At 37.2% G+C, this 26,315-nt stretch overlaps 1 protein-coding gene and 2 pseudogenes across 2 annotated transcripts in view; 1 reads left to right on the top strand and 2 right to left on the bottom strand.

Moving 5' to 3' along the window:
• Positions 1-26,315, bottom strand: part of NHS (NHS actin remodeling regulator) — a 331,581-nt gene that overhangs the window by 20,323 nt on the left and 284,943 nt on the right. For both annotated transcript variants that reach the window (XM_036226936.1, XM_016154081.2), the window contains exon 3: positions 19,560-19,693. In XM_036226936.1, coding sequence (XP_036082829.1) covers positions 19,560-19,693 — 134 coding nt within the window. The remainder of the gene's footprint in view (positions 1-19,559; positions 19,694-26,315) is intronic.
• On the top strand, positions 523-10,884 carry LOC107515358 (annotated as a pseudogene).
• LOC118608014 lies at positions 25,359-25,477 on the bottom strand (annotated as a pseudogene).

The following is a 26,315-nucleotide window of genomic DNA, read 5'->3' as shown; positions in this document are numbered from 1 at the left end:
ATTACTATCAGGCTGTCTGAAACATGAGAACTATTTACTAGAGGATGGATATTGTGGTATATTTTGAATACAGGGATAAAACCTTAAAGTGAAGATAGCCATTGCAAGGCACGTTGAGTTCTTAGTGAGATGATCTGGGACCTTATTCTCACTCTGCCCCTGAGGCTTGTTTGTCCTTAGACCAAATCTCTGCATTTCTGCACATATGATGGCCTATCTGTGAGATGGCAGGGACTTTGTTTGCCTCATATTTTTCTTCACTGTAGTGTGTGTATGTGTTACACATACATATGAAGTGTTTTGATCCTTCTGGAAGGCTTAAAGGAATCTGGCAATACTTTCACTTATCACTCTTGCTGCTACAATTACATAGGCCTTTTATTCCCCTGAGACTATTCCCAAGTCTTCTAGCTGGTTACTGTGCTCTTCTTTGCCAAATATATTTAATAACATCATTTTAAAATTCATGCTGTGCTTCTCTCTCTCCTCTCTCAACTCGAACATTTACCAAAGTGAGCAACCATGGGAAAACAAAATGATGAGGTAAATAAAAGTTTAGGGCACATCTTACGCTTTCTCTGTTCCAAGTCTTTCTTCCCTTTCCTGGTTTATCTTTTGACACCACTCTCTCCCAGGCAGCCAGGGCCTTCATGTTTCTCCAAAGGGCCTCAATGCAGCAACCCCCAATTGCCCAAACCCTTCACCCTGCACTCCCAACAAGCGGTGAGACTAGAAGGAAACCCACAGATGCACTTATATTAATGTGCTGAGAATTCCTAGTGATAAACCCAAAAGAATGAATCTCTGAACTAGAATTCAGAACAATGGTTGTAGGCTAGGAGGGAGATATTTGGGAACAAGTACCTACTGGCTTCTTCTTCTTTTAACTACTTATACATTTATATATATTTAAAACACCAAAAAAATGCATAACCATTCAGGATTAAGGAAAATGGCTCTAACATTGATAATTCAGCTTTTCCAAATCACACTTTTCTTTCTCTTCTTTAACATATTATCACAACTTCTTCAATTTTCCCAAGAAGTACTTTACAAAAGAAAATACACAAAAGGCCAATAAGTATATGCAAAGGCATTCAACATCATTTTTCAATGGGAAAAATTCAAATAAAAACCACAACTATGCACTACTATATACTAAAGGGGCTAACATTTAAAAAAGATTAATAATACCAAGTGTTGGCAAAGATGTAGAGCAGCTCAAACTCATGTAGATTGGGGAGTGTAAAATGATGTAGTCATTTCGAAGACTGGTAATAGCTAATAACCTTAAACATGTCTGCTTTTTATTCTCTTTTAGGTATATGGAGGTAAGAAAAATGCATATGTCTACAAAAAGCCTTGAACAAAAATATTTATAGCAGATTTAGATATAAAAGTCCTCCCCCCAAAAAAACACAACTAGAAACAACTCAAATATCTACCAACAATAGAATAGATAAAGTATGGACTACTGCATTCATACAATGGAATACTACACAGTAATAAAAAAGAACATATGGTCAAAACATAAAAACCATATGATCATATCAATAGACGCAGAAAAAGCTTTTGACAAAATCCAGCATCCATTTATGGTAAAAACTCTCAGCAAAGTGGGAATAGAGGAACATACCTCAACATAATAAAGACCATATATGACGAACCTACAGCTAACATCACACTCAATGGAGAGAGGCTAAAAGCGGTTTCCTTAAGATCAGAAACAAGACAAAGATGCCCACTTTCACCACTTCTGTTCAACATTGTTTTGGAAGTCCTAGCCACAGCAATCAGACAAGAAAGATAAATAAAAGGTATCCGAATTGGAAAGGAAGAAGTAAAACTCTCATTATTTGCAGATGACATGATACTATATAGAGAGAACCCTAAAGATTCTACCAAAAAAACTGATCGAACAGATTGATGAATTCAGTAAAGTAGCAGGATACAAAATAAATATTCAGAAGTCAGTGGCATTTTTATACATCAATGATGAACTTTCAGAAAGAGAAATTAAGAAAACAATCCCATTTACAATTGTGTTGAAAACTATAAAATACCTAGGAATCAAATTAACCAAGAAGGTAAAAGACCTGTTTTCAGAAAATTACGTCATTGAAAAAAAAATTGAAGAAGTTACAAATAAATGGAAGCACATACTGTGTTCATGGGTAGGAAGAATCAATGTTGTTAAAATGGCCACACTACCCAAAGCAATCTATAAAGTCAATGCAATCCTTATCAAAATACCAATGGCATTTTTTCAGAGAGCTAGAACAAATAATCCTCAAATTTGTATAGATTTATAAAAAAAAAAAACCCGAATAGCAATGGTAATATTGAGAAAGAAGAACAAAATTGGAGGTATCACACTACATGATATCAAACTACAGTAATCAGAACAGCATGGGACTGGCATAAAAACAGATACAATGATCAATGGAACAGAATAGGGAGCCCAGAAATAAATCCATGCCTAAATGCTCACTTAATATATGACAAAGGAGGTAAGAATATACAAAGGGTTCAGAACAGTTTCTTCGATAAATGGTGCTAGGAAAATTGGACAGATACATGCAAAGAAAAAAAAAAGAAGAAGAAGAAGAAGCTGGACCACCTTCTTACACTGTGTACAAGAATAGACTCAAAATGGATTAAAGACTTAAATGTAAGACCTGAAACTGTAAAACTTCTAGAAGAAAACAAAGGCAGTAAACTCTCTGAAATTACTAACAGGAATTTCTTTTTAGATATATCTCTTCGGCCAAAGGAAACAAAAGAAAAAATAAACAAATGGGATTACATCAAACTAAAAAGGTTTTGTACGGCAAAAAAAAAAAAAACCATCAACAAAGCAAGAAGACAACTGACTGTTTAGGAGAAGATATTCACTAATGATACATCTGATAAGGGGTTAATATCCAAAATATATAAAGAACTTATACAATTCAATAACAAAAAACAAATAATCCAATTAAAAAATGGGCAGAAGGCCTGAACAGATACTTCTCCAAAGAGGAAATACAGATGGTTAATAGACATATGAAAAGATGCTCAAGGGTGCTAATCATCAGAGAAATACAAATTAAAACCACAATGAGATATCACCTCACACCTGTCAGAATGGCTATCATCAATAAACAAAGAACAGCAAGTGTTGGCGAGGATGTGGAGAAAAGGGAACCCGCACACATTGTTGGTGGGATTGCAAATTGGTACAGCTGCTTTGGAAAACAGTCTAGAGGTTTCTCAAAAAATTAAAAATGGATCTTCCTTTTGACCCAGCAATTGCACTGCTGGGTATTTATCCAAAGAAAATCAAAACAATAATTTTTAAAGATCTATGCACCCCAATATTCATGGCAGTACAATGTACAATAGCCAAGATATGGAAGCAACCTAGATGCCCATCGACAGACGATTGGATAAAGAAATTATGGTTCATATATACAATAGAATATTACTCAGCTATTAAAAAAATGAAATCTTACCATTTGCAATGACATGGATGGACCTAGAGGTTATTATGCTGAATGAAATAAGTCAGACAGAGAAAGAGAAATACTATATGGTTTCACTTACATGTGGAATCTAAGGAACAAAAAGAACAAACTAATCAAAGCAGACTCAAATATAGTGGACAATTTGGTGACGGACAGTGGGGAGGGGGTTTGGGGGGCTGGGAGAATGGGGTGAAGAGTTAAAGAAGTAAAAATTAGTAGTTGATAGTTGGTTATGGGGATGAGGAGAATGGCATAGGGAATGCAGTTAGCATTAATATGATGGGTAGGTGGAGGGTCAGAGGAGGGAGGGAGCAAATGGGAGGATCATTTTATGAACTATATAGATGTCTAACCAATATACTGTATACTTGAAACTAATTTAAATAAATAAATTTTAAAAAAAGAACATACGAATGATACATGCAACATCAACCTCAAAAATGTATGTGGAACGGAAGAAGCCAGAAATAAAAGAGTATGTGCTTGTTCACTTTTGAATCCCATCCTGTAATAGATCGATGTTTTGGGTATGAGATTGGCCCCTAGTTAGCATAGCTTGACCAGCAATGGGAATGGTGCAGATTTCATCCAAAGAGAGGATTTCTGAAAGACAGCATGTAACCGCAGAGAATCTTCCTTTTTGATCTCAGCTGGAACTAAACAAAAACTCTTAGGGTGATAGATTGCAAAGTGATTTTATGTATTTTAAAGTTCAGGAATAATTTGTTTAATGCTGTCCTATTAATGAAGCAATTTAAATATATAGAGCATAGCAAAAATATATTTTGAAACATGTTCAGAAAGTAGTCCCCATGTGGATGGCAAAGAGGGCTGGCTACAGGGAGGCTGGGAGGAAGAACACTTCTGGCTGCCACTCGGTCATTTATTTACAAGAATTGCTCTGGACTGTCAAGAGGAACTCAAAACAAGGTCACCTGGACCATGATCACTATGATGTTGATGCCAGTGAGTATCTTGTTAATTCCCTGTGGCCAGCTTTGCCAGTCAGTGGGGTCACTGCCAAGGGCCACTCATGCATCAATCCTTGAAGGCTGCTAGCACCAAATAAAAGCTGTAAGGAGGGAAAAGGCAGGCCAGGCTTTGAGGTGCAGGGAAGAAGGAGGCTTTGAATTGCTGCAAACAGCACAAACACCCTTAGCCAAATCACAGGAGCTGGCAGCATGAGTCCCAGAACAGCCCAGAGGTGGGAGCATTCCTCTCTCAGCCTCTGGCCTTGCCCTCAGCCTCCAAGGTGCTCAGAAATCTAAAAGATGTTGCACATTTGGTCTCACTCCAAGTGACACTCTTCCCTTGTAACTCAGGTCACATTATATGGCAAAAGCACAGTAGAGTCATACTTGACCTTACCACAGCAGTTTTTTTAAAAGATAAAACCTGACACACAAGCCATGCATGCTCTGCTTTTACTTTTCCCATTTTCTTTTTTTTCCTTTTTTTAATGGACTCTTTTTGAATAAAGCTCTATGAACATTATCATATGCATAGACTCATGTAACCCTACCACAATCAGAATTCAGACCATTGTCATTACTACAAAAAAGTCACAGTTTCCTCCCACTCCTAGCCCCTGGCAACTACTAATCTGTTCTTCGTCACTATGATTTTGTTATTTTGAAAGTGTCATATGAATGGAATCATACTTTTTGAGACTAGCTTCTTTCACTCAGTATAATGACTTTGAGATCCATCCAAGTTGTTGTGCATATCAGTAATTCCTTCCTTTTTACTGTGAGTAGTATTCCATTGTCTGCTTATACTTTGAACAGTAAAATAGATGTCTCAGGCATGCAAGAGAATGTCAACCTGAAAATATTTTGTAATGATTTGTACAGACAAGTCATTTTATTGGCTGTTCCATAGCCAGGCTAATGTTTTAAAAAGAAAGAATTTCAAAACTAAAATATGCAATAAGGAAATTTTTTTTTTGTTTCTCAGAGTATTTAATATAAACTAGACTCATTAGCTAATGCTTTCACTAGCTATTGGGCTAGCTATTAAGTTATTGTCTGTCATCTCCAAATGTATTCTTCCATATTCTACTCTGTTCTCCTGGGACTCTGCAAACATTTCTTCCTCACCAGCTGCTTTCTGTTAGGTTCTTATTTAGGAATGTCAGCTGCTTTCTATAGTCACTATTTCTATGTCACCTCAATTTCCCACTTGCCATGTCAGTCTTATAATACCTTTCTTATATTCTTTCTGTTATAATAACTGGTGCGGTTTCTATTTTCCTGACTAGATAAATGACATGGTACCAGGCTTTCACCTCTAGTTTACTTGTGTCTGAGGCCTCCAAAATACTTGCTACTTCCTGCTCCTAAGTCCAATGATGAAAATATGGACCAGAGTGATGTTCTGTGGGGTGTCCAGATGACAATGATCTCTGTAGTTTATGGCAGAGAGCAGGAGGGCTGACATAATCTCAAAAGTAAACTGTTTCTGGTGACCCTCGAAATAGGTATAGAGGACAAAAGTATTTGCTGGGGTCAATAGCTGTATCCTTCCACATGTTAGGTGTTGTGCTGATTTGCTCCAAGAAAAATACTACATTGGAACAACAGCAGTTTCGGAGATCCACCTACCTTCTACAGAGACTAGACAGGTGAATTAAATGGAGAGTGTGATTGGTATCATCACTCATGCAATCTTATATCTGAAACTAATATCAGGCTCTTCCCTCCCTTCCATAACAAGAAAAAGCCTCTAGAAATTGAGGAAGTTAATCCTATACACACATGGCCAGATATCTTCATAAAGCACCACTCTTTCTGATCACGTTATTTCCATGCTAAGAACTCTTCAATAATTTTATATGTTTATGGAATACATTCAAACATTTTAGTTTGACATTCAAAATCCTTCAAGATATGGTCTACTGAAGCATTGCAGCCAGATCAAAGTATTTGAATTCATGTATAGGCACTCCATTTTCTCCTGCTTCTGTGCTTGCTCTCATGGTTTCCTTAGTCTGTAATCCTTCTCCTCCCAGTGTGCATGTCAAGATTCTACCCCATCCTTCAAGGCCTTCTCCATGAAGTTTAATGCTACCTTTACCATGAAGTTTAATACTAACACCTGATCCCATTCTAACTCCACACACTGGTTAGGTATTGACACCTTATATTCAAAACCATATCATTTCCTCCAGTATCCATGAACTCTGGATGGCAGAGATTATGGTTCACTCATGTTTGTATCCCTATAGTACTTAATAATAGTAGTTGCCCAGTTAATTTTTTTTCAAAATAAAGAAATAAATAAGAGGCCACAACAGGAGAAAGGGCATTCCAAGCAGAGATATTGTTTGGAGAGTGCAGGACATTTTCTAGACAAACATGTATAGTTTGGTTTGGCTTAGGTCTAAGGTGTGCAGAGGATTTGTGGGAAACTCACTTGGGAAGGTAAGTTAAGACCAGATTGGACAGATGCTGGAAAGTAGGACTAAGGATTTGAACTTATTTCTTTAGGCAGAATGGAGCAATTGAAGGCTTAGGATTAGGGAATAATTTATATGCTAAAGGTTCTCATACCAAGGTTAGAATTTTTCTTAACTGGTTTAAAGGAGCAAACTAGATGAGATAAAGGGACACACCTAATATGAAGCAAGAGAGACTGGATGGACAGTTCCATTTTGAGATAGATCGTAAAACAACAGAATACTTCTGAGAGAGCTTGCAAAACTGCGGAGATATTTTATAAAAGTAAAACAAGAACTGTTTGGGACACTGTGGTATGTGTAATTCTTTTGCAGTAAAGGAAAGGCTTGATCAGTGTTTCTCAGTCCCAGCTCTTATAAATCGATATCTGAAATCTCTAATATGGACCTATGGAGAAAGTGGTGGGGAGAGGCTGGATAAGACTAAGATAGAGCTGGGGATGGGAGAGAGAGTGAGTCATTGAAAAGGTTTTTATCCTAGTGCAGGTCAAATACTATTGAAATACCCCTTCTACCAGCTCTAGTCTTTAATCTTCTTTTCTGGCTCAGAACTCCATTCTCAGTTTTCTAATTCTTCTGTAAGCTACTTTATTTTTTTTTCTCAGAACCTGTTTTATCGTAAGACCTATTTTTTCTTCTTGATAGAAAATGAAAGTATAAACATGGTCATTGTTTATGGCACTGGACTATAACCACGGAGGTCTGGGTCCTAATTTGAGTCATTCTCTCCATTTACTTCCCAAGAAGGCTCTTGGAATGTCCCTTGTCTTCCTAATATACCTCCTTAGTAAGAAGAAAAGTATGTTTTGATAGGTTTTTATTTTAAAATTCCTGGATGCCACAGTGTGATAAGTTAGGAAACAACGATCAGGCTATGGAATGACAAAAAATCCCTGATATTATTTCCTAGCTACTTTTATCAAGTCTGAAAAAGAATATAACTGTGACACAATGCATTGTAATGAGTTAACTAACTGTAAATCCTGATGATGAGTATTTAGGCCTCAGTGTTCCTCCAGAACCTGATTAATTGTTGCCATAGGGCTCCATCTCATGTCAAGCATCTTCCTCTAATACCACAGAGATCATGAGACATTTTACTCCTTGATCACTTATAAGGCTTGCAGAGGGACACTTGGTGCGATTGCTGGGGTCTCTCACTACATTTGAGGAAGGATGACATCTATGTCTGCACATCTAGACATCAGGATCTAACCAGGGGCTTAGACTTTAAGGGTCCCCATGAACCTGACTGCAGGCTAAATGCAGCAATAAGAGATGTTTCAGCTCAAGTTAGACTCTAATCAGTAGTGGCTGTGTGGATTATGTGGTAAAGAGTATGTAACCTATTGGAAATGTCCGCTTTAGGCTTGCACAGGAGAAGAGTGTTATAATCTATTGGGAATGCCTGCCTTAGGCTTACACAGGGGAGGAACAAATGTATGTTCCAAGTATTTGCAGATTTGGGCCTGGACCAATGGACCTGACTGATGAGAATTGATGAGCTGGGCATTCCATTCAGAAGGGGATGAGAATGAACTGCTATGACAAACTGACTCCATACTCTGAAATGGGAATCTATGTTATGATGGTGTACTAGGGGCCAAAGTGTCATATACCATGGCAACTCATAATCATCTTAGATTAAATTCTCTGTGGTCTTTTAAATTTTGCTATTTAAAGACATTCAGGACTAAGCATTTCCTGATCGTACTTAATATCCATGGCTCTGTGTGTGTGTGTGTGTGTGTGTGTAACTTTTTGTTTTGAAATAATGTTATATTTACAGAGAAGTTGTAAAAATAGTAGAGTTCCCATATACTCTTTATCTATCTTTTCCTAATGTTAACATCTTACATAACCATAGTGTATTTATTGAAACCAAGAAATGAACATTAATAAATACCATTAACTAATCTATTAACTTTATTTGGATTTTGCCAGTTTCCCCACTAATATCCTTTTCTGGTCTTGGATCCAATCCAAGATCCCATATCTCATTTAGTTGTCAAATCTCTTTAATCTCCTTCAATTTGTCATTTTTCTCTCAATCTTTGCCTTTATGACCCTGACACTTTTGAAGAATGTTGGCCAATTATTTTCTAGAACGTCCCGCAATTTGGAGTTGTCTGATGTTTTCTTATGATTAGATTGAGATTACACATTTTTTGGCAAGAATCCCACAGAAGTTTCATTTCAATGCACCGTATTAGGACGTTAATATATAGGCATGCCCTATTAATGGTGATGTTAACTTTGATGGTGTCTGCCAGGTTTCTGCAGCTACCAAGTTACTATTTTCTCTTTGCAATCAGCAAATATCTTGTGGATATTTAAGGCTTTAACACTTATGCAAATATCTTGTTTCTCAACATAATTTTACCCAACTAATTTTAGCATCCATTGATGATTAATACCTGCAAAAATTGTTACTGCCATATTTGGCTAATGGTGATTTTTAAAAATTCCATTAATACTTCTACACTTATTAATTAGAATTCTTCTGTAAGGAAGAGCTACTCCACCACATGTATTTGTTTACTTATCCCAACTTACTGAATATCAGTATAGACTCGTGGATATTTATTTTATTCTTGGTGTTATAATCTATTACTATTATTATTTATTTTATTGCTCAAAGCATCCCAGATTTGGCCATTGAGAGTTCCTTCAAGTTAGCTCCTGGGCCATTCTGACATACCCCCTATTATTTTTTTGAGCACTTTCTTGCTTTCTGGCATCTCAAAATATTCTAGGATTATTTTATATTTTCTCCTGGCCAGCCCTGGAATAAACAAGCTCTCTAAGGAGCCTGGTTTCTTTTATTAGAGAATGGTATTTACAAACATAGTCTAGGCATTAGGTATGCTCAGTGTTAATAGAGTGTCATTGCTTCTAAGGCCCTCTCAGAAGGCAAAGCTGGGAAATATATGTTTGTATGTTTACACATGTACGTATACACATATTTATTTTTTGTCTATCCATCTATGTATACATGTATATATGTATGTGAGTGAGTGAACATATACGTATGACTTTATACTGATACTTTAGATTCTAATCCAAGGTCACAGAATTTATTCTAGATGTCTCATTTCCTTATTTGTAACTCCTTTCTCTAACAGCGACAAACTGACTGTTATTATCCACAACATATTTATATTTACTTACTCACTTCTAGTATTCATATAAAGTATTTCAGAATTTCTAACTCATTCTCCTGTGAAGAACAAATTTACCAACTAGAGTACAATATTTGTGTACAATTTCTTTTGTCTTTAGCTTTACACTGTTGCTTCAAGCACAGCTGCTCCCTGAGGAGCTCCTGCTTGAGGGTGGGTCTGGGGCCTCTATGTTGCTATAAAGGAAAGAGCTCAAGGAGATCAAGAAGGAGACTGGCTTTTCCCACTGTCAGATCACGCACATCTATAGCCAATTTACCAACCTGGACAAACTTGGAAAGGGGTCCTCAGCCAGGAAGATTTCCAGTGGATTCCAAAACTTATCATTGATACACTGGGGGACTGGCTCATCAGTGCCTTCTTTTCATAGGGAGATCAGGTAAATATCCATGGGTTCATAAAAACTTTGGGTCTTTTTTGACCCACTAAAGATAGTGCAAAGAGCAAAGATAAGAATGGATCAGAACCACTCAACAACTGAAGCAGCAAACTGAAGTTTGCTTTTCGACTATACAATTTGGATAAAGATTATCAGATCTCCCGTAATGAGCCGTTCCAGGTGCTATGCATGGTGGTGGTTGGAGTGAATATCTCAGATGAGCAACTGAGCAGTATCACAGACAGAACAATATAGGAGGCTTATCAGAATGGGTATGGCACCATATTTTTATCAGAGTTTGTTAAGGTTTTGGAGAAGGTGAACATAGAATGGAAAACGAGCATCCTATTTTTAAACTAAAATACTGAAACTAAATTGTTCCTTGTTCTCTAGTATTTAAGAACTAGAACTTGAAAGTCTTCCTATCTACCAGTCCTACCTCTACCTTATCATCTCCTTTCTCCCCAGATACTGCTGTTGTTGCATGCCAAAAACACGTGTACTCTATCAACTCAAACCTGACTTTGGGATAAACAGGGTATTACAGAATGGCATACCCAATCTATTTCTCTTCAGTATCCATTCACCAGTCCCCCATGAGTTCTCAATGCATGCCAAGAACCAGCCAGCAAGTTTTCACTGGATGTAGACTGTAGCCATGCCACTTTCCCACCAGCTGGGCTTCCGCATGCTCCTTCAACCTTTCCCATATGTCCTTGCTTCTTGCTTCTCTGTCATCTAACTTATCATTTGCTTGATCTTTTAGCTTTTCTGCTTTTTATTATATAGCCTCAAAGTCCCCTCTGTTCTACCTGACATTTCAAGCTATGACTGTTAAATATATGTATAACTTGACAAGATGGTTCTGTGGTTTGGCAGTTTTTATTTATCTTCATTCATAAATGAGCCTCTGAGTTGTTCCCCAGGAGCTTTTTGGGAACCAGCACTTCTCTCAGCAAAAATGTGACTATCTCTGGTCTCCTGCAGTTAAAGGGTTACTAGAGGAAGATGTTCTTCTTAAAAGCTGTAAGATGTCGAACCAAGTTTTTTCGGTAGCTTGCCTAGGTGGCTTGACCTCTGGCCTCTGATTCCTCGCATGTAGCATATCTATATGGCTACTCTTATTAGCACAGTTTTGGTTCTTCAGAAAATAGCCACATGCTTACAGGTTTGCTCAGCTTTGAGGCACTGTCACCACCAAAATTGCTGCTCCGACAATATGCTTGGGGACGTTCTCATGGCTTTTTGAACAATGAAGCTAGGTACCTTAAGAGCCTCCTGTATTCCCACTTTTGCAGCATGATTCATGCCTCAGTGTTGCATGCCTTTGGATGCTTTTTTACTTCACATTTCCGAGTAGAAAGATTAGAGTGATGGAGGTGCCTAACTTATTCTGTCCAAGAGATTTAAAGATCATGTTCAGTATATTAAAGGTTTTGGCAAATGATTATTCTAGAAGCCATAGTTAGCTCTCAGTAGAGGTTCAAAACATTGATTGAATTGTCACATTAGCTGCCTGGTCACACTGGCTTCCTACTTCCTGGTGTAATCACTGCTAATCTCTTAGAAACACAGGGTCTGGCAATGGTGGCACAACCTGCGGTGGCATTATAGATTTTTCAGCAAGCCAGAGCAGCTTTTTTGTTAAGATCAGCTTAGTTTAGACCTCATTGAATCAGGCTGTTGCCATCCTAACATCTGTCTAAGTCTATTCATTCATATATCTGCCTATGCTGACTTTCTGGCTCATTACTTGTTTGCTGGCTTCCTTGCTTGGGAAGGAAGATGTGCACATAATTCTTTAGGAAGGGAATGGCTGAAGGTCACCACTGCAAAGGGAAAGAATAGGAGTGGGGAGCAGAGGAGGAGCCAGGCAGGATGGTTCAAGTATAAATGAATGAGGAATTCTGTATCATTCTGGCTTTGTGATCAAGTGATGTAATATAAGGATTGTATAAAAAGGAAAAATTATCTGATACTTATCTATTTGGTACCTTAGGGGTTCTTTGATCCTGAATATTTAATGTTCCTAAGTTTATGGCCTTTTCCTCTTTCGGTGGTATAGCAAACTATTTTAATCCACAGTTGTGGCTTATTGTTCTATTTAAAATTATATTCATCAACTTATCAATAAATATTTGTGTTAAAACAGAAAATACTTCTTTCCAAAGTTATTTAGGTTAGCTATTTTCTTCACTACCTCTTTCAGTGTGGTTATGATATTCATTTGATAATTAGGTTTATTTGTTGCTTTTTGTTTTTCATTTTGTGTTCTCTCCATATTCTGGTTGATGTTAATTATTTATTTATGGGGAGGGTATGTGAAACATTACTTGGGTTCTAATAGTTAGAACTACCCCCCCCCCAAAATATTCAGACAAGTGTCACTCTCCCTTGATCCTACTACCTTCCCATCCCCCATTCTTTCTATCCCATTCCTGCCCACCCCATTGTTAAACCAATCTCATTAGTTTCTGGTTTATCCTTCCTATACTGTCAGTTTTGCTATAATGCTTGTTTTTAAAAAGAAAACTTGTTCCAATGTGATTGACATCTTAGAGAACAATTTAAGCTTAATGTGAATTTCACATCTGCTTATTCAAGATTTCATGCATGAGAAACTCTAGATGAATGCAAAAACTGCACCCAGAGGACGTGAACTGTGTAAGAATACACAAGATGCACATACTTCAAACATCTTCAAGCTCCACCGGTTTACCCTCTGTGTTAGAAGCCATACCCATCCACGCCTAGGGCTATAACCTTTCCTCTGATTTTAGGGACACCCTCCTCTCACCCTTTTGCAATAACTCACAAACTGCAGTCCTCCTGATGCCCACTCCAGCAGTAACTGTCAGGGCTTTTTCTAAAGTGACACATCTATTGTTTTATGTACTTCTTAACTATTTAACGTGTGTAAAACTATGGTTTTTTTTTAAATTAGGTTCCTATCTTTGTGTGTGCATGTGTGTGTGTATGATGGAAGTTTTTTTCAGTATTGTGCCCTGTTTTCTTCACAAAGCCTTTGATTTTTATTGTGTAATTTCACATACTGTAGAGATTTTTAGGGATGCATATGTTCTATTATGACAGAAATGACTATTTCTTTTACACAAATAAATGGATACCTATATATTTTCTTCTATACCCTTCTTTCTAATATGAAGGGTAGCATACTATAAACTCTCTTTCAGGCTTTGCCTTTTTCAGTTAAGAATATATCCTGAAAATTACTTGTTATTAGTTCATAAATATCTCCCTCATTTTTTACGGCTACATAGTACTCCATTGTGTGAATGTCCTATAGTTTATTCCATCACTATATGTACATATACCACAGAAAAGGGCTAATATTACTAATGGATAAATATTTCTTAAGTATATCCATCTGTGTACAGGTACTTTGGTTATTTCCAGTATCTTGTCATTGTTTACAACACGGCAACAAATAACCTTTTGTATTATTGGAGGTATATGTTCAGTGGGATTGCTAGCATAAAAAGTAAGTGCATATGTAGGTTTTTTTAGATATCACCAAATGTCCCTTTAGATAGGTTGCACCATCAGCACTATATGTACCTGTTTCCCCAGCTGCACCAACAGAACGTGTATCATGTTGTTTAATTTTTGCCAATCTAATAGGTGATAAATGCTATCTCAGTGTTGTTTGCATTTCTCTAATTATAAGTGAGTTTGAACAATTTTTCTTAATTTTAGGGAACATTTTTATGGTATTTTTTTTACTGTATGTTCAAAGCTTTTCTCCTATTTTTCCACAAGATTTTCGCTCCTTTGTCTCTCAATTTTTAAGAGATATTTATCAATTAGTAAAATTAGTCCTTTTTTTCTGTGATAAATGTTGCACATATTTTCTCTTGTTTTTGGTTTTTGACTTTGTTTACGGTGTTCAAGTATATAGAAATATTTACTATTCAAATTCATCAATCTTTTCTTTTATTGTCTCTGTATTTTGAGTCGGAGTTAGCCTTTTCCTGGACTGAAGGTGAAAAATAATTCACCCCTATTTTCTTCTAATACTTGTGTTATTTCATTTTTTACATTTAGGTCCCTGATCCATTTGGAGTTTAATCTGGTGTGTGATATAAGACATGGATCTAATTAGATGATTCTCAATTGGAGATGATTCTGTACCCCAGGGGACATTTGGCAGTGTATGGAGACATTTTGGGTTGTCAAAACTAGGGGGAAGAGTGAGTCTGGCATCTAGTGAGTAGAAGCCAAGGATGCTACTAAACATTGCACAGTGCACAGGACAGCTCCTACAGCAAAGAATTATCTGACTGAAAATGTCAATAGTGCCAAGGATGAGAACCTTTGATAATTTATTTTCTTTTACCAAACATTTACCCAGTTGTTCGAGCATCATTAAAAAAAAAAACTCCATCTTTTGCCTCAGTGTTTTGAGATACTGCCTTTATCAGATGTAATGTTTTCATATATACTTAGGTTGGTTTCTGGATGTTGTATTCTATTCTACTGGCATGTTTGTCTATTCATGTGCCAGTATAACACTTATAATGATAAAGGCTTTAAAGATATTTTAATGTTTGGTAAGGCTAGTCACCCCTTACAGGTTTCCTTTCACAATTTTTTCTTCTTGTTATGTTTGTTTTTCCATAAGAACTTTAGTATCAATGGGTCTAACTCCATTTTTTAAAAGTTTACTGGTTTTATTGGGATTGTGCTAAATTCATAAATTAACTCAGAACTGACTTGTTTATAATGCTGCATCATTCTATTCAAGAATGTGAGACATCCTTCCATTTGAAGAAGTATAATTTTGTGTCTTTTATGAGTGCTTTAAAGTTTTTCTCATATAGATTTTGCATATTTCTAGTAAATTAATTCCTAAGTATTTAATCTTCTTTGTTATTTGCTGTAAATGGATTTTTCTCTACCACTAGGTCTACAAATTGTCTACCATTTGTGTAAACAAAGGGTTTTGGGTTTTGTGTGTTTGCATTCTGCTGCCTTGCTGAATTCTTTAATTGTTCGAGTCAGTTTTATCATTAGGAGTTTTTTGGTAGAGTATCATACCATCTAGATATAAGTTTATTTCTTCTTTATCAATTCTTATGCCTGTAATTGATTTATTTTATAAAATTGCTAGTATGATGCTAATCATAGCAGAGATAGTGGGCATATTTGCCTCATTCCTCATTTTAGTGGAGCTACCTGTGTGTTTCCCCATTAAGTAAGATACTAGCTTTAGGACTAAAGTACATATATTTTACCATCTTAATGCAGTATCACTCAATTCCTATTTTATTGCATCTTTTTATAAAGAATACATATTGAAGAATGGGTACTGAATTTTATTTTATTTTATTTAAAGCCTTTCCAGCATCTATGGAGATAATCACATGGATCCCTCACCCCACCCTTAGATCTATTAATACAGTATATGATACTATATCCTGTGTTGAACCAACCTTCCATTCCTGGAATAAATCCCATTTAGTTATGGTATATTAATTTTTTTAATGTGGTATTGTGTTCTGTTTGCTAACATTTAATTTAGTATTTTTTGCATCAGCAATCATTCGTGATATTGGTCTGTAGTCCCCCTTCCCTTCCTCCCTTCCTCCTTTCCTACATTCCTTCCTTCCTTTCCTTATTAGGTTTAAGTATCAAACCTTTATAAAAGGGTCATAGAAGAAATGGGGAAGTTGTACTTCATTTTTAATGCCCTGAAACAATTTACAAAGCATTAGGATTATCTGAACTTTGAAGCCTTAGTAGAATTCTTCTGGGAAACCACCTGGGCCTGAAATCATCTCCTTTGCCACACTTGATGATGGAGGACTCGCAGATGGGCTTTAATTAGGAGATACCCCTTGAATTTTCAACTGACAGAGGGTTTTAAGCTAAATTGGCTGATCAGTTTCCTGTGAGTTCCTCTTGGAGAATTTTTGATATAAATCAAATGTCAAGAAACCAAGCATCCCCTCTTTCTACTTATAAGAGCTATAAGGCTACATTGGAGCCATCACTGTATGTCACCAAACAGATGACACTGTATTCCTTAAACATGTTACCTATCCCAATGCATCCTTAGGATTTCATGACAGTGCCCTGGGGTACTTCATCACACAATTTTGGAACCACAGATGTAAGTGTACTTATAGGCTTTTCATTTAATGGTAAGAGATTTATTAGAAGTAATTATGAATATAGATTGAGATATTCATATATTTTAGGCACTGTGCCAAGCACTTTCATACACAATTTAATTGTATTTACATAAAATTGTATTAAGTCTTCTTAATAACCTTGTAAAATTGAAATTATTATCCCCATTTTGCAGATAAAGAAACTGGGATTCAGATATAATATCTTTTTCCAAATCACACAACCAAAAAGTTGCAAAGATGAAATTTAGACCCATGATATTATCACTATATCACTGATACCTCAGGGACTCGATTGGCTAATAATAATAATAATGATAATGTTTAATACATAATTAATGCATATTATGTATTGGGTACTGTTTACATGTATTAACACATTCGATCCTGATTCCAAACTTATGAGGTACTATCTACATTATCCCTGAGACACTGAAATGATTAATTTGCCCAGGGTCATACAGCTAGCAAATGGCAGAGCTGGTATTCAAATTCCGGCAGTTTGCCTTCACATTCCATGCCATTTATAACCAAAGTACAATATAACAGTTTGTAGAGTTGTGAAAGATTGTGTATCAGACTCTCATTATGAATGTTTTTTTTAAAGTAGGACAAATGGTTTACCTAAAGTCTCATAGATAAAAGAAGAGTTGCTGTTTAAGAAAATGTCTATACAGCAATTTGGCTGTAAATTTCCTGTCCCTATACCTGCAATTTTTTCTCTTACAGCAATATATGGCCTGTATATTTAATGTATAGAACTATGTTCTAGTCTGAGTCAGCTCCAGGTCTGAGGGATATAATTTGAATGAAAAATCCTCCAAATTAGTAGCTGATAGATGGTCACGGGGATGGGAAGCATGGCATAGAGAATGCAGTTAGTATTAATACATTGGCTAGGTGGAGGAAGGTCAGGGGAGGGAGGGAGCAATTGGGTGGATCGTTTAACTAACTATATAGATATCTAACCAATGTACTGTATACTTGAAACTAATTAAAATTAAAAAGAAAAGCAAAACCCTCCAATGAACCCGGTGACCCAAACTCAATTGAACAAATGAAACAGTTAAAATTTCCCCAGCTTACTTAGAAATATTAAGTATTATCATTTGAGATGGATAAATTTTCTGAAGTTTATATAAGTATGAACTAGACTTTGCTCTTATTGAAATTTGTTGGGTAAATGAAGCACCCTCATTGCTATTCATTGTTTTAAGCCTTTTCCTATAGTCTTACTTTGGTATTTAAACATTATTAAAAATTATGTAGAATATGATGAAGGGTAATATTTTTATGTCATTTCTGTAAATGCTCAACATTCTTCTCTCCCATCTCACCCCCCTCAAGAAAACCAACTTAATGAGCCACAAAACATGTATAATGAATGGGAAAATATTTTTAGCATTTTATGCAGAAAATGCCTCATTAAAAGCAAATGCTTCAGTAAGCAGATTTGAGGTTAATATGAACTTTTGTTGAGCAGGGACTTTTATGACAAATCACTAACATGTGTAACTGCTCTATATAAAGACCAATAAAGCCTTAAGAAGATCTTACCTTCTTTTTTTATCCCTAAGCAGCAATGCGGTGAGTGTGACATAGCACTCAGTAGACACTTCATGAACTTGAAGGACATGAAGCCTACCATCCAGATGCAAGTAGGGAAAATGTTTATGTATTGTCCAATATTGTTCACTGTTTTATCTGGATATGATACATCATGCAGATTAATTTAGATGAAGTCTGGTCATCCGGATGTTTGGCATCATGTGACCAAAAAATTTGCACCTATTTTGCATATTGTAAAAGCCATAAGGGTGCAGGGCTTATAGTCATACATAACAAATTTAATTTCAAATAAAAACGTCAACATATAATCACACTGCTGTAACTTCTTAAGACTTTGGGCTTCAAACTAGAATGACAAGAGAACAGGGGTCCGGCCATTTGGGCAGGCAGTGTGGGCTGATTTGATCACAGAAACCAGAGCCACTAATTTTAGCAATGCCCTGCTCAGAGGAACAAAGTGCTCATTTGTCCCCACTGAGGCCCCAGAAGGCATACCTGGACGATGGTGTTAACAGTGGCTACTGATAGTGTTTGCAGGTGTTCTGAGTTGATCTCAGCTTCATCATCTGTGATCCATACTTAGGGCTTGGGCTAAGCGATAGCCATACCCACCCAGGCAAGGCTGAAACCACCAGCAGTGATGACATCACTCTGGTAGTTGGTAACTCTGAAAGACTAACCTCCCTGATATAATGAGGAAACATGAAATGACAAGATGAATTATCTTCGAATGGAAAATTTCCACATCATTTAAGTTCTTTCCTAGGTTACCCCACTGCGTTAGGCAACCTATCAACTGACTAAAAATAATAGTAGTGACTGTAGAAGTTTTCATTTATTGAGGTCTTACTCTGTGCCAGGCACTGTGCTAAGTTCTTTCCATGCTTTATCTCATCGAACTCTCAAACACTATAAGTTAGGTACTATTCATACCCCGATATTACAGATGAGGGAACTGAGAGAAAAGAAGGTAAGTAACATGCCCTAACTCTTCCAGCTTGTGTGCAGAAGAACTAGGATTTGAAATAAGTTTCCCCCCTGATTTTAGAGTCCTTAACAATCATTGCTTTACTGCATTGTGCAACCAGTTAACTAAAAAAACCACACACACACACAATAATATCCCCAGCCTATTGTAAAAAGAGGCATTCCTTTCAGAAATGAAAGGGGAGAAAATGAAGTTGTTCCGAAATGCCTATGATTTGTTCTCTCAGGTGGCCCGGCCTCCTTCACTAGGAGGGAACTGACTCTCAAGACCCACTTGTGCTTCCTGATGAGCAAGGACGTTGGCTCCCGGCTGGCCACCAAGCTTACCGTTAAGAAGTGCCGGTCCTTGACTTCGCGCCTCCTCTGGCTGTGAGCTGGGGGATAGGCTGGCAGTGGTGGGGCCGCAACAGAAAGAGGGACAGTGCCTCTCTGCTCTCGGCGATCGCTTCGGCTTCGATGTTCTAGGGGCAGAAAAAGCAATAATACAGAAATATACTTGGCATTTTCAATTTCTCTTGTTCCCTTGGGGGGCGGGGATGAGCAAAGGGCTTGGGAAAAGCAAGGCTTTGCTAATCTAGTTCGTTTGTATACCAAATAAGATTTTCAGAGTGGTTCCAAACTAAATTTTCATTTCATATTATTATGAAGTTGGATATGTACATTTCAGTGGGTCCATCTCATCATCTTTGTTCAACATGGCTCGTCTTGAGTTTGGAAAAAGCAGTATATTTCTCAATGTGCTTCGTTTTAAAACAAGATGGGCAAAAAAATTTTTTTTAATTTAAAAACCCAGAACAATGGTGAAAGATGTGCTGACATCGGTGCTGGAGTGAACAATAGGCAGAAACACACTAGAGCCACCTGGGGAGTGATGGAGACAAATGCTTACGGCCATCCAAGGGGTGATGGAGCCAGTTCATACAGGCTCAGGGATACTGGGCGCTAAGTGTTGGTAGCTTGAAATAGGCCATGGTGAGAGCACGACAAGATATTGGTAGGGCTATATATCAGGGCTTTTGTTTATTTACTTTATTCCTTTTTGCTTGTTTAGAGAGTCTGTGAGCAGCACATCATTGCAGCTATCTTAGCCCTGTCGCCTACAATGACCAGAGGGCTTTGAAATTCTGGGCTCCTAAAGAAAATAAAGGAATCCCAATGACAACATTTGTCTGATTTAGGAATAAAGCTACCACTAGAAACAGTCGAGAAATATCCATGTGTGGAACGAAGTGGTCCTGACTTCATAGTAAAAATCATTAAAACACTAACAGCATAATTTAGCTTTCGGGGTATTTTGGTGAGCCCCTAAGCACACCCAGCTCAACACACAGGCCACGCCAAAGGCCACCCCGCCTTCCAAAACGCAGCCTGTACTCATGCGCAGGGCCTGAAATCTCATAAACCCCTCATGACCAAGGTACAAATTTGTACAGCAGATTTCTTAATCTGCTCCTCTATTATTTAAAATCACTGTTACTCAGCACATTAATAATAATGACTATGATGCCCAATATTTACTGAACAATTGCCATGTGCCAAAGGTGCTTTGCTAAAGCTCTTATGTGCAAGATTTTAACAATTGCACGAAGTAGGCACTGACACTGTTCCTCTTTTGCAGATGCCTACACAGGAGGCTTAGTCACTGCTGAGCTACCAGTGGTACACACTTGGCACCAGGGCCTTACCCTTGAGTACTGCTTGACCTATAGGCAATGTAAGGCCCTAACGAACCTTCTCACCCATCAGAGCAAGACTGCTTGACTTTGATAGTATTTGATTATAATATTTTATCACATTGTAATTCTTTGAACATTGATGATACAGAATATTTGGCATCTCATAAAACACGACTTACTTTTTCACCCATTAGGAAACAGAACTAACTACACTGACCCCCTCAAGTGACATGGCACCTTTCTCTAATGCCTGATAGTGTCCAGTGTTCATTTTATCTCTATTATTGTATTGATAAAAGTCAAGATGTCTCCATATATTTGCCTCTTTCACTAGGAGGATAGAGACTATATTTTATTTAACATTCAATCCCAGGGCCCTGCCGTGCTTGAGACATAGAGTTCTCAATAGATGTTTATTCAGTGAGTGAAAGGAAGAACAACTTAATATTTTCATTAAAGTCTAGTCTTTTAACATTAGAACGCACTCCATGCTCCTATCTTTGTCATTGGCTGTATTGTCAGTGGCCTTGCTGTTAGGTCATTGTCTAGGTCCTGTTGCCTGTTCCGCTGGTCTCCTTAATGCTGGCCCCTTTCCTGTGGTCAGTGTGATTTGGCTGTCTGTGGCCTCCCTGCCTGAACTTCCAATTTCATCTATGGCAACAAAACGTAGTAGTGTTCTTCATCTTCCCTTGCTTGGGATTCTTTAAACAAATGTTGACTTACTCCCATTTGCAACCAGAAAAAAAGTCCTCGTCACCATGTAGATAGTCTTTGCTAAACTGCCTCTGCAGCCAATGTTTATCAGGAAGGCTTTTTGAGATAAATGTCTTCCTTATTAAAGTGCTTACCTCCACTACCACATTCATTTTTCTTTGTAAGCAAACAGTGGGGTTTTTTTTTCTAAATGTGCAATGCAAGGAAAAGCTTTGACATTCTTAAATTTGTAATAGAGAATAGAATATAGGTGTCACTGGTTAGGAAAAGGTAGAAGGAAGGGAGGAGTCTGGAAGGAGACATCAACTCAATTTCCCATTCAATTGTTCCCCTGCTACACTTAAACATATCTCTTTCGTTTACCCTAGGCCATGAGTAGACAGGCTAGATTAACAGCTCCCTAATAATACTTTTTTTCCTGGTGGTGGAGTGGGGAGAGCATTCATCTACTAGTGCCTGAAATCAAAGTACACTCTTGGTTCTTATTACCTTAGACCAATGGTACTTAGACCCCAGCCCTAAAGCTTGAAAAGCAAGGAAATACAAAATATAAATACATTTTTATAGACATCTAGTAATCTTCCTCTCACTGTCTTACAAACAGAAACAATGAGATCACTTAAAGCCATTATTGGCTCTGAGCATAAAGATTTATGAAGAGAAAGAGAGAAAAAAAAAGAATCAGATTCTAAACAACTTGAAATCCATTAAGGTGCTACCTCCTCTGGGGAGCCTTCCCCAAATCTCCGTGGCATGATTAGTGCCTGTCCTCTGAGCCTTCATATCGCTATGTTGAAATTACCTGGTTACTTGTCTGTCGTCTCCCTCACTAGAACAGGAATTACTTATGGGCAGGGACTATACATTATTGCTCTCTGAATCACAGGTTTAGCGCAATATCTAGCCCTCAGTACATTTTGTTGAGGGGTTTGCTATTGAGAATATCTTGAAGGCAGCTAATTTCTAGGTTCTGATCTTGGTCCCCCAGCTCCCTCCTTATAGCCTCATCTCCAAAAGGAGCACAGAGCTGCTGCCACCACAGCCTCACTTGTCTGTGCTTCATTATCCATTCCCTCCCGGTGGAAGCCAGGATATTCCAGCTGTCCAAATACAGAACCTACAGGGAAGCTCACTGCGGCATTTGCTGAGCAAGGCCGTTTGTTGTCTGATAGGTCAGTATTACTCATGGCCACCAGATGGCAGAAGTGGTATTCTGATGAATGCAATGCTAAGCTACTGTGTTTCTTGGACAAGGTTAAAAAAAAAGTCACTTTCTAATTTTAATTCTACACTGCATGTTTTTAATTCTATGATGCCTATAATTCCTGTTTATAGCTCTCTGCAGTGCTATTAAAACTACTACACCCAAGATTTGCTATTGAGACAACCACAAAGCCCGCCAGTCTATGGAAGCAAGATGCAGCTCCAGGATCTTCCTTCCCAACCCCAGGAGGCCCCAAATCTCTCTCTCAGACCCCAGGAGGAAGTTGGGAGAAAATTGATATTGGCACTCGCTATTCCTCAGTTCTGCCATTAAGTCCAAACTTGACAACACAGTGAAATGTGAAAGCTTACGAGCAGCTTAATGTGATCTGGTTGAATTTGGAAAAATCTAATCAAAGATGACTTATGAATAATAATAAAAGGATAAAAATAATTATGGCCAAAGGGCTAACGTTACTCAAGCTCTCTAATGATAGGATCAGAGAAAGTATTTAGTGAGAATGATCAGATTCCTCTGTTGTCATTCTATGCCCTCAACACTCAATCCATTTTCTGCAGAATTTGATTCAGTTGCACAAACATTCATTGAGGACTTATTATATGTCTGGTTCATGCTAAGAGTTTAGAATAAATAAAAGATATCTTTTCCCTTGAGTAGCTCATGGATTAATGGTATAGGAAAGGCTCATAAGTGTTTAGTTATGGTATAAGCTTGTAAGTGACATGATGCTTGGATGCACAGGATATTATAAGAAGGATGCCTAATCCAGGCTGCAAAAGAATGGCAAGAGTGTTAAGGAAGATATTTGGAAGGTGGCTTGCAACAAAAATTTCATAAAGAAGACCTTTTTAGCCAACTATAACATCAAAGTGAATAATAAGAATGCCAGAGATACTACTAGAGAATACTCATTATCACTCTTCATTATAAGTGTCACAGCATCTGCTACTAATAACTAAGGGGAATTTTTAGAAACAATTGCATTAGAGACATTCGTAGGTTAGCTCTTTCATTAAAGAGGAAAAAGGCTAGGGAAAAAGAGAGAAGTCATACTCGTGTTGAAGAAAATAAGCTAAAACATTTATCATTTTATTTCCCCATCTTGATAGTGAGTTTAAAATTTTTTATTTGAACTAATACATTTGCAAAATATCATTCCTTAAAGGAGCATGGGGGAATCTATGACAAAGACATTGAATGTACCGACACCATCTCTCGCTACGGCAAAAATCCAAAGGCCAAAAAAGCTGGCAGGCCGACTTCTGATACCCAATCTAGGGGATTCTAAAAGGATGGTGCCAGTTTTTAATCTCCTTGTCCTAATTAGAATGGTTTTAAGGCACTGAAAAGTAATCAGTGTAAAAAAGGGCTGTTATCTTCTATTTTGACTGCTATGTACCTATCTTTGGCTTTCTAAAGACTGTGAGAGAAATAGAAATAGAAATGCTTAGGTTTTCACTAGGACACTGTGTATGGTGAGGAGGAAAAGAGCTCTGGCTTGGGGTCTGGAGGTGCAGGTCTGGGTCCTGGCACCATATGTAACCGGCTGTATGTAACCCTGAGAAAGTCTTCTGACATTTCTATGCCTCCGCGTGCTCCATTGTGGAATGGACCAGATCACTGGTTCTCAGCAGGAGCAGAAGAGCCCCATGAAGGAGGTTCTGGTTGTGAGATGACTGGGCGGGAGCCAAGGATGACAGCCATCCTACTGGGCATAGGACGGTTCTGAACAATGAAACAATGCTCCAGGTCACACAAATATCCTACCAGAATTTATTGTAAGGGAAAGGTCTAGAATCTATTTCTGAATCAAATCTAATTCTCTTTGAGTTATAATCCAAGGTTGTTTTTTTCTTTTTTGCTCATATTTAATATACTCTAAATGCACCAGTTTTATAGTGTGTCTTCCTACTCTTTGACTCCTTCATTTCTCTATACTTTTTGTTCCGAATGGCTTCTGATTGTCTTTACTTAATCCAAAACTACTTTTGATAGGTGCAAACATCTGAATGCTTTGTAATGTTTTCTAGTGCAGTCAGGCCTGGGTATTTGCATATTGCAAATATTATTCTTATACCTATCTCTCAATTTACGTGGTATATTTTTTACATGAGTTTTTAAATATGTGGTAAATATTCACCCTATCTAGGTGGACTTTTTATATGCAGTTTCCATTTGCGCAGTCTCATTTTACGTTATTCTTTCTTTTTCGTTTCCATTATTGGCAATTACTCTTTCTAAAAAACAATAGCTTAATTCAGCATAACACATAATTATTAATGACCTTATAGTTCACTGGATGGCAAATAAAAAAGCATGAGTGACTACTGATGTTTTTCAGGACTGGTTTTACAAAAATTTTGCTGTAGAAGCTGAAAATTACGTGCAGGAAAATGTCTTCCTTTCACCTTATTAATTAATTTATTTTTTAGGTGAGGCAATCCTTGGTTGACCTCACAGATTACAAGGACCTTGTCAGTTTACAATCCCTTATTTTTTTTTTATTTTTCACACCTACAGCACCTGGTCTTCCTAGGTGGTCTCCCATCCAAGTACTAACCAGGCTTGACCCTGCTTAGCTTCTGAGATCAGACAGAATCGGGCTTGTTTAGGATGGCATGGCCATAGAGTAAATGTCTTCCTTTTAAAATTCTTTTAGATAGTGCACCTGGTCATCCACACAATTTAGAAAACCCAAATATAAAAGTTGTATATTTGCCACCAAATACAACTTCCTTGATACAACCTTTAGATCAAGGCATTATTTCCACCTTTAAGATGAATTATATTAAATGGAGTTTTAATGATATTTTAATAAACTTGAAAATAATGAATCACTTACAGTTATGAAAGCCTGGAATAAGTACACAATTTAAGCTGTATTAAGAATATTGCTTTAGCTTTGAGTGATATAAAGCCATCAACTTTAAATGCTGGCTGGAAAGCAATATGGCCAGAAGTGGTTGTACCAGGGAATATGGTTCCAATAACTGAAGAGGGATTAACTGGCATCATTAACCTATTAAATAAATTTCAAGAAGAAGGCTCTGACAATTTGAATGTAGATGATATTAACGAATTACTGGTTGATCATAAATTAACTGATAATGAATTAATTCGCTTAATATCTGAGGCCCATCCTGCTTATGAGTATGGCAGTGACCTTGAACCAGTTTCATTCACTGCAAAAAAATATTTATAAAGCTCTTCACTTGGTCACAAAACTAGAAACTGCAATTCTAGATGCAATGAGCCTTAAAATTCCAAACGGGTTTTTTTAAATGTTGTAGTGAATATCAAAAAATTTATGAAAACTTAGCAAAAGATGGGGTTGGAAAAAGATCATCCAAAAACATAAACATAAATAATGAAAGTGAAGTAGTACTTCCAAATATTTTGAGCGATGAAGATAGTGACTTTCTGCCAATTAAAAAGAGGTTGATTGCTTTAGATTACAGTACAGACACT

This window comes from Rousettus aegyptiacus, unplaced genomic scaffold (assembly GCF_014176215.1).
Source record: "Rousettus aegyptiacus isolate mRouAeg1 unplaced genomic scaffold, mRouAeg1.p scaffold_m13_p_9, whole genome shotgun sequence".
In the NCBI taxonomy this organism is placed as follows: domain Eukaryota; kingdom Metazoa; phylum Chordata; class Mammalia; order Chiroptera; family Pteropodidae; genus Rousettus; species Rousettus aegyptiacus.
Note: the sequence above shows the minus strand (reverse complement) of the source record. Positions and strands in the feature narration are given on the sequence as shown.